Raw genomic sequence first — 8,623 nt, forward strand, 5'->3', positions numbered from 1 at the left:
GACTATAATTCTCCCTTCATTAAAATTATTAATGATAAATACTAAGTAACTAAACTCTGAAAATGTGAATTTGGTGCTAACTTATATAATTACACTTTTCACTTTGCTTAAGTCGGTTAGTGGAGCGTGTGTGGTTAACCAACACACTAGCTTGATTTAACAACGTAGTTAAAGGGTAACTTAATGTTTATCATAGTATCGGTGGAGCGCGTGTGGTTAACCGACACATCGATTGAGGGGTAAAAATTAAGGTTACCAAGTATATTTGCATGGTTATTCACACCTTGTTTTGTGATCATCGGCATCCCAGTCACAAAACCTGAAGGGCACACTCGAGATTGGAACATGCCATTGAAATTTCAATGAATCTCAAAAGATCTAGGAGTTTTAAATCCAATTAAAACCTAATTATTTATTTTGTTTTTCATGGTGGAAGCTGGTGAATTGTCATTCACCTAACTTCAAAAATTTTATAATCTGGATTATGGCATCCCACTTCCAAGTTATAAAATATTGTGTTGGGTCGTAGACTTAATATTTCATATTGGGTCTTATATTAAGGATTTAAATAAACTAACTTGAATTTCTCCCTTTGTAGATGTCTGGTTCATACAACAATGATTTTCCCAAATCTTATGGAACAAGCTTTCCTAATGAAGATGACTTCCTGAGTTTGGCTCATGGAAATCATACTTCTCTTCCTCCTCCTCCTCCAATTATTCTCCCTGACCCACAAGATCAAAGACTTGAAAAGTTCAAGATCATTCAAGCCCTTTTTACAATGCAACATGAAGATAGAAGACCTGTGTGCACTCATGTCTTAGGAATGAAGTTACACATTGACAGGTTGAGAATGTTGGGTGTCGTTGTCCCAAGGAAGTTGGCTATTGACTAGGTCCTTCAGTCACTTCCTGAGTCATATAGTAAGTTTATTAAAGACTATTATATGACAGGTCACGACATGACCCTATTAGATCTTTCTTATTTGCTTATTGCTGTTGAATCAAAAATGATTTGGCGCAATAGTCAAGTAAATATGGGTGGAAGGTCTACTTCTCAAACATTCACGGACATGGACAACGGTAACATTGGAAGTCCAGAAACACTTTCTCTTCCCAATAGAAAAGGATCAGCCTTGGTCAACCCGGTTGACTGGAAGGTAAAGAGAAAGTCTAAGTCTGGAATAGCCTTTTGTACCATCCCCCAAGAGTCTATATGTTTTCATTGTGAAGAAAAAGGGCATTGGAAGCGAAGCTGCCCTAGCTACCTGAAGGATCTGAAAGGAAGAAGAATCAAAAAGTTAGACTCTGATTCAGGTAAGTCCACTATCTAACTTTGTTAAGTTCCTTATTGATGATTCTGGTGTTTGGCAGGATAAAGCAAACGGAAGGAAACTTAAAGAAAGTGTATGCTGAATCTGATCACGAAGATAGATTACAATCACATGGTTTGAAGATCGGATTCTTGAGCTACTACTTAGAGAGTTATGATAGATTGCTAGGAAATATGTAATAGCATAGTTTTCATTTAAAGTTGCATTGTAAGGAAAAGTTTTTCTGCATTTTTTTAAATAAAATTTTGATTTTATTTTAGTTTATAGCTCCTTGCAATGACTTTTATTGAAAATTGATCTTTATATGTTTCTAGCAATAATGGAAATATGAATTTTATTCTTTCATTTGTGGTAGTGTCTAAATTTACCAAATAAAGAAAGCATCTCATCACCCAAGTTTTTTATTTAGATAGAAACTTGGAATCATACAAGTTGTATAGTATGACGAATGAGAACTTTCAGCTTTGGAAAATTAAGACTAGTTCCTTGTTCACATGTATATGTGACTCAAGTGAAGGACTAAGGGATCGAGTACACATTCTTGTGCACTGATCAAGGTCCACCACAAAAGGTTGATAAGACTATTTGTCATGATTTACTAAGGTTTAGTGAATATGTTTATACTTACAACTTTAAGTATAATTCCGAAACAATGAAAAAAAATTCAGTGTATGGCAGGACGGATGAGAAGAATCAAATTAGGCAGAAGGACAAAAGTTTCTCAAATATGAAAAGATGGGAGAGTAATTTAGTATCATGTTTGAGTTCATCTTAATGATTAAGAAACCATGTCACAATTGGTCCTCTAAAGGCATCTTAGTGCATTCATATGGCTAAGAAGAGGAATCAAGAATTGCTGAAATGGTTAAATCAAGAAGATGAGTCATACTTCGTTCCAAAAACAATTCTTAGTCATACTCCAAGATTGTAACTTGAGTGGCATATCTTAAAGAAAGGTTTATAACACTAGTCAAATGTAAGAGTAAAGTGTGTCCCACTCTTGTACATTTGAAATTGGTAAGTTGTGATGTTTTGGATAAAACAGAGACCAACTTAAGGCCAATTGTGTGAATTGTTTGTCTTGATAAAGAATTTGCACTATCTCTTGAATATTTGGCAAGTGAGTCTTATATGTCAAGAGGGCAGTGGGAGTCTTAAAGATCTTGGAAATACTTCCAGATCTAATCAAGAAGGAAAAACCTATAGTTTATCACTAGCACACAACTTGAGGTTTATAACCTACGTGTTGACATATTCCTATTTATGTGCCTATTCCAGTTAAAGTTAGATTTGCATATGAGTTCTGAGAGTTCTGAATTAGTTGCATAACAGCTTGGAAGTAATGGCAGGCCCTTGTGCTGCCAGGTGGCAAGAAATTAAGACTGCACAAGTTCTATCCATAAGAGTTTGGATTTGTCAATAACCTTTTCTTGTGATTATGGTTTTGACAAATTCACATGGATAGGAACACATACACCATAAAATCTAAGTTTCATAAGGTTTCTCTCTGATTCATGAAAATGATGGTGAGGAAACACTTTCACTAAGTAGATTTTAACTAGATAGGAATTGTGATATTTGCATTCTCAAAGTCGTTAGTGGAGCATGTGTGGTTAACCGGCAGACTAACATGGACTTGTGAGAAATGGCAAAGGTCTAAAAAATTGAGACTATGATTATGACATCCCTTTTCATAGTTCTGAAAATTGTTTAGACACACATTTGTGCTATCTAAGGAAAGGTGTATGATTTTGATAAAGTTTTATCAAAGCATCCCGTATCAAAAATATGAACTTTCGTAAGAAGGACAATAAAGTATTGATTTCTAGAAGTCCAGCAGATTTTTGAGTACATGTCAAAGCTAGTGGGAGCATAAGCTTCATGCTAATAATCATCACACAAGTGGGAGCATGATAATTATAATAAGTGTTGCAAGCTAGCAATGTTAATTATGGAAAACAAAAAGGTTTCAATTGGGAAAAAAGTTGTTTTGCTACAATTAAGGGAGAGGAAATTATACTTCACTTCAATTCTAAAAGCTTAGATTGAGGTTTTAATCATATTTAGTCAGGGATATATATATATATATATGTGTGTGTGTGTGTGTGTGTGTGTGTGTGAATTTCATGTTGGAATGGCTCAACAGAAGGAAATTCTATATATGGGTCTATTATTTGCGTTCTAAAATTTGATTATGATTACGACACCCCTTTTCATAATCTGAGTTATGAAAATTTGGCAAATAGAAATAGAAATATTATAGCAAAAGACTGGTCTACTATCATGTCTTTATGAATCGTGTCCCGTATGCTTCAAATATAGGACCGATTGCATGTGATATAATATTCATCTGTTCTATATTTTTCCAAATGCCCAAAGCATTAAGAGTGAAAAGGTACTAGAACTAGATATGACTAATTTGATTAAGCAATTGTCGAGGAAAATCTAAGGTTTACCAAAGATTGGTTGCTCAGGGACAGTTTGATGTATAGTGTTAATTTTGGAAGGACCATAGTGACATATTCTGAAAAGAGGCAACTCTTGTTTAGGAGGAATAGTCAAAAGGGGAATATGGAAATGTTCCCGTAGGTGGAAGGTATTCATTAAATCTGTCTAAGATTAGGTAACTTAATGCAAGAAGAATGTTCAAAGGCAATGAACTTTGAATATAAGACTTGGTTTCCATGGAGTTGATCTCTATTGGAATACTCTGTAATCTCTATTAACAAGTCTTTGTGACTTTGTGCATAATCATTACAAGAGGGCCAATATATATAAGTTTAGAATCTAACAGATTTTGGTAAATGGCAGGAATTTGGAATTCTTGCATTTGAAGTAAGGATTTGAGATTTTGAAATGAGTATCACTGGAATTATGCTCAATCGATCTATTTCACAGAGTAAAGATCATAGAAAAAACATAGTGTGCATACTTGGTGTATGGCATGACTAGGTTTAGAAAAACATAGTGAACATGCTTGGAGAATGGGACAACTATTGTTTTTAATTCAAGTATAAAGTTGATAGTTTGAAACAATATGCAATGAATGATGGGTAATTCATATGGTGATAAATAAAAGATGTTTTATTTATATTCATAAGTTCTGAGACCATATTGGATTCGACTATTCTTGTGTTTGACTTTGCATGTTTTTACTTCCAGAATAACTAAGTTGCTCTTCCTAAATGACTAAGTTATTCAAACCATCCAAAGTCGGTCATATGTTGGAAGTAGATATGAATCAAGACTGTCATGGGTTGGCTTGTAGAGGTCTAAGATGTTGGACAACGTGGTGCTACAACACTTATGAGTGCTCATAAGTTCCGAGTATTGGATTCAACCCACGCTCACTGGTATCACTTCATTGAATTTATCTCGAGTGATCGTGAGACGGTAATATCATATAAGTCTTCAAACCTAGAGAAATGATTTGTTGGCTATGAGTTGGTTTTACATTGATCGTACGAAAACGCATTGGTAACTCAATGTTATAAAACGTGCCTTTGTGTATGATTCAACAAGTAGAAGAACAAGTATATGAGTCGAAGTTTATGTGTTCCTTCTTGGAATAGAAGCGATATCTAGTCCCCTTGAAGATTTTGTGTTGACCCATGTACCGGGCCCGGTCAGAACTAAGTTGATCTGTTCACTAAAGTTCTATATCAAACAAATTGGAAATCAGGAAACAAAGTGTTGGACAATAAGTAAGACATTGTTCCATGTATTTGTCCGGCTGATATCTAGAAAAAAGGATTATATGATCACTTATCTTAAATGGAATTTCATCGTCACCTCAGTTCCGCGAGACCTTGAAAGAGCTATGCTTGTTGATCGGTTCCTGAAGTTATTCTTGCAGATATAGTTATTAGACTTATCCAAGTGGGAGACTGTTGGATTATATGTCTAAGTTCATAACTGTTCTGGGATGTACTTGACCCGATCAGCATGGTCCATTTGCGTTGCGTGGCATCATGCATTTGGATAGACCAAAATGAGAGAAATAACACTTATGGTTTATTAATGTATTATAAGTTCTAATATATTAATATGGTTATTTAATTAGTATTGATCAAGAATTAATTTGGAATTAATTAAGTGATCAAAAGAAGACTAGTTGAATATATGAGTTGATTGTGTAAATCATCCATACTTGTATAGTGGGCTAATGCTCCATGGATTATCAAGTTGGGCTAAAACCCATAGGATGCTCCATGGTGTTTATAGAACCCATGGGTCAAGGAAATGAAAGGTCATGACAATTAGGGTTTACATGGTGTAACCCTAATTCTAGCACACTATATAAGGATCCATATGTTCACCAAAATCGGACACTTAAGCAAGTAAGAAGAGGGCTAGCCGATTTCAAGAGTGTGAAATTTCTCTCAAGGTTTATTCCAAGTGAATTTGGTGTTGTGTGATGCATTTGAGGCATCACACTTGGGGTGCTAGGCTCACAAGGTTCTCAAGGAATCCAAAGTACTACAAGGTATGTTTTCTTACTATCTTTTATGATTAAAAGTAACCTTGTATGCTAGATAGGTTAAGAACCTTGGAAAAATCAATTTTGCATGTATCATAGATAAAACATAGATCCAAGGTTTCTAGGGTTTCATGTACACCATAAGAGTGCTAGAATGCTCAAACCCCAACAGATAATATCACCAAAATGTGGGCGGTGCGACCCGGTGATCATGCACCACAAAAGAAAAAGGTTTGCTTTGCCGGCTTTCGTAGTCTCAATCTGTGCATAAATAATATTGCATATAATTTTCAATGGAATTTTGAGAACAGGGTGCACAATATTGGACTGGACGGACTGGGCGGAATCGTAAAACCTCGAACCGGTAATGGAGTACCAAAACGCACGTACGTCAAAATCAGGGGCGGGCTGGGATAAACTGGTGATAGGGGTATGGAAGAAAGTATATAACTGGTCGACGTGAATAGTGTAAGGGGTGCTAAAAATATGAAAAGCTATGTTTCCCTCATGATTTACCTCACTAAGCGTAGCTAAAAACTCTAAGGTCAATAGGGGACAAGTGCCAAAATCTGCAGATAATAAGTGCTCCCAGCCAATATTGGCAAAAAGAGCGTGAGCACCATCATAAATATGGAGTTCCTGCATTAATGTGTGGCTAGGGGCCCAGACCTATGGCAAAATCTCGCGGTCGAGAAGTCACTGGTAAAAGTCGAGTGTGGCCTGTCAGCCTAAAACCACAGTGACATTGTCCACCTGGACAGTGTATGACGGGTCTGAGGTGTCAACCTGTCTGCGTGAACGGGAGGGTCTAGGGGGAATTTTGCAAGGTAAATTGGGACAAGGTAGGCACAATTTCCATGTAAAAATAATTATATTAATAAAGCAAAAATAAGTATTTCTAACTACCCCTAAACGACCGCATAAATATATAACAAAAAACAAAAATTCAGTTTCAGAACGAAAATATCTGACTGTGCGCTGAGCAGTAGTATATTTTTTGTGCCGAAAAAATATTTCATTTTTGAAATTCTGTTCGGATGAATCTCTTCTGAATTGCGTCATGAGCAAACGTTTCTACTTTTCGTGGCCTGCGGATGACTAACGGAACGTAGATTTGAAAAAGAAACTTACAAAAATTCAAATTTCAAAATGAACAAAATGAGATTTCTGGAGAATTTCAACCGTGAAAACATGATTTCGTTACTGTATAGATGTTGTAGGAGTAAAATAGAAGAGATTGATACCTTATTTGCATGATTTGGAAGAAACACGAGCGATTTGGGTGTTGGTTGGTGAAAGAACTCGAAATATAGTGGATTTTAGAGAGAATTTTTGGAGTGTGGTGGTTACAAATGCGGCCTACGATCGGTATTTATAGTAAAAACACAACCTACGATTGCAAAGGGGTAACCTGAGATCGCATGTTTCTAAAATATGACCATTTTGCGCTTTTCTCGAGGCAAGTAATGGCTAGATGATAAGAAACTGATACATGTGATCGCAAGGGGGTAACCTACGATCGCAGGTTTTGAAAAATGGTCTTTAATCGATTTTTTTATTGTTCAAATGTGATCCAGGAACAAAAATGAGATACATACGATCGTAGGTATAGGACCAGCGATCGCAGGTTTGCTGAATTATACTCCAATCGATTTTAAAATTGTTCAAAAGTCTTCCAGACTCTAAAAACTGATACATGCGATCGCATGTACTGGACCTACGATCGCAGGTTTGCTATTTTCATGAAAACAGTTCCAAAAAAACCTCGATGACTACCTGCGACCCCAAAATGTATAACCTGCGATCGCAAAGATTGGGCATGCGGTCGCAGGTTCCACCAAAACTGTAGTTTTCAATTTTTTTCAAATTCTCTCTGTTCCTTCTTATTTTAAAAACACGATTTAATTAAAAAGAGAGGACCTAAGTAGCTAAAAACACACAAAAATTAAAAAGAAGTTGCAAAAACAAAACCAAAACAAACACCCGGGTTGCCTCTCGGCAAGCTGCCTGTTTTTATTGTCGGGTGCTTGACATTGTTACATGGTTTCCTCAATTGTGATAAGTCGGGACCGCAACTACCTCCACTTCTTCCTTTGTAACATAAAAACCTTCTTAAAATGGTTTGAGACGGTGACCATTTACCTTAAAAATCTTTCCTGCTTGTTCACTCTTAATTTTTATAGCACCATAATCAAACACGTTAGTAACAACAAAAGGTCCCACCCAATGAGACCACAATTTACTGGAATTAATTTTGAAACGAGAGTGATATAAGAGTACCTTTTGACCAGTAATGAATACCTTTGGCGACATCATCTTGTCGTGAAACGCTTTCGTCTTCTCCTTATAAATTGCTTCATTCTCGTAAGCATCATTCCAAATTTCTTCTAACTCTTGGATATCCAATCTTCTTTTCTTGCCAGCTTCATCCATGCTAATATTTAACTTTTTGACAACCCAATATGCTCGATGCTCCAATTCAACCGGTAATTGACAACGTTTGCCAAAAACAATTCTATATAGTGACATACCAATAGAAGTTTTGTATGTTGTCCGGTGTGCCTATAACGCATTATCCAATTGAATACTCCAATCTTTCTTGATTGGATTGATGGTTTTCTCTATAATTCCCTTGATCTGTCTGTTTGAAGCTTCAGCCTGCCTGTTGGTTTGCGGGTGATATGTTGTGGATACCCGATGTGTGACACCATATTTCTTGAGGATTTCTTCGAGGGTGCGGTTGTAGAAATGTGTGCCCCGATCACTAATAATAGCCTTTGGTGTCCCAAACCTAGCAAATATATTTTTGT

General features: G+C 36.1%; 1 protein-coding gene across 1 annotated transcript; it reads right to left on the reverse strand.

Annotated features, from left to right (window-relative positions):
• Nucleotides 1–7,925: 7,925 nt before the first annotated feature.
• On the reverse strand, nt 7,926–8,246 carry LOC111878338 (uncharacterized). Its single transcript, XM_023874847.1, has one exon. The coding sequence runs from the start codon at nt 8,244–8,246 to the stop codon at nt 7,926–7,928; it is 321 nt and encodes a 106-aa protein (XP_023730615.1).
• Between the last annotated feature and the right edge of the window lie 377 nt (nt 8,247–8,623).

Source organism: Lactuca sativa, chromosome 5 (assembly GCF_002870075.4).
Source record: "Lactuca sativa cultivar Salinas chromosome 5, Lsat_Salinas_v11, whole genome shotgun sequence".
Classification (NCBI taxonomy): Eukaryota; Viridiplantae; Streptophyta; class Magnoliopsida; order Asterales; family Asteraceae; genus Lactuca; species Lactuca sativa.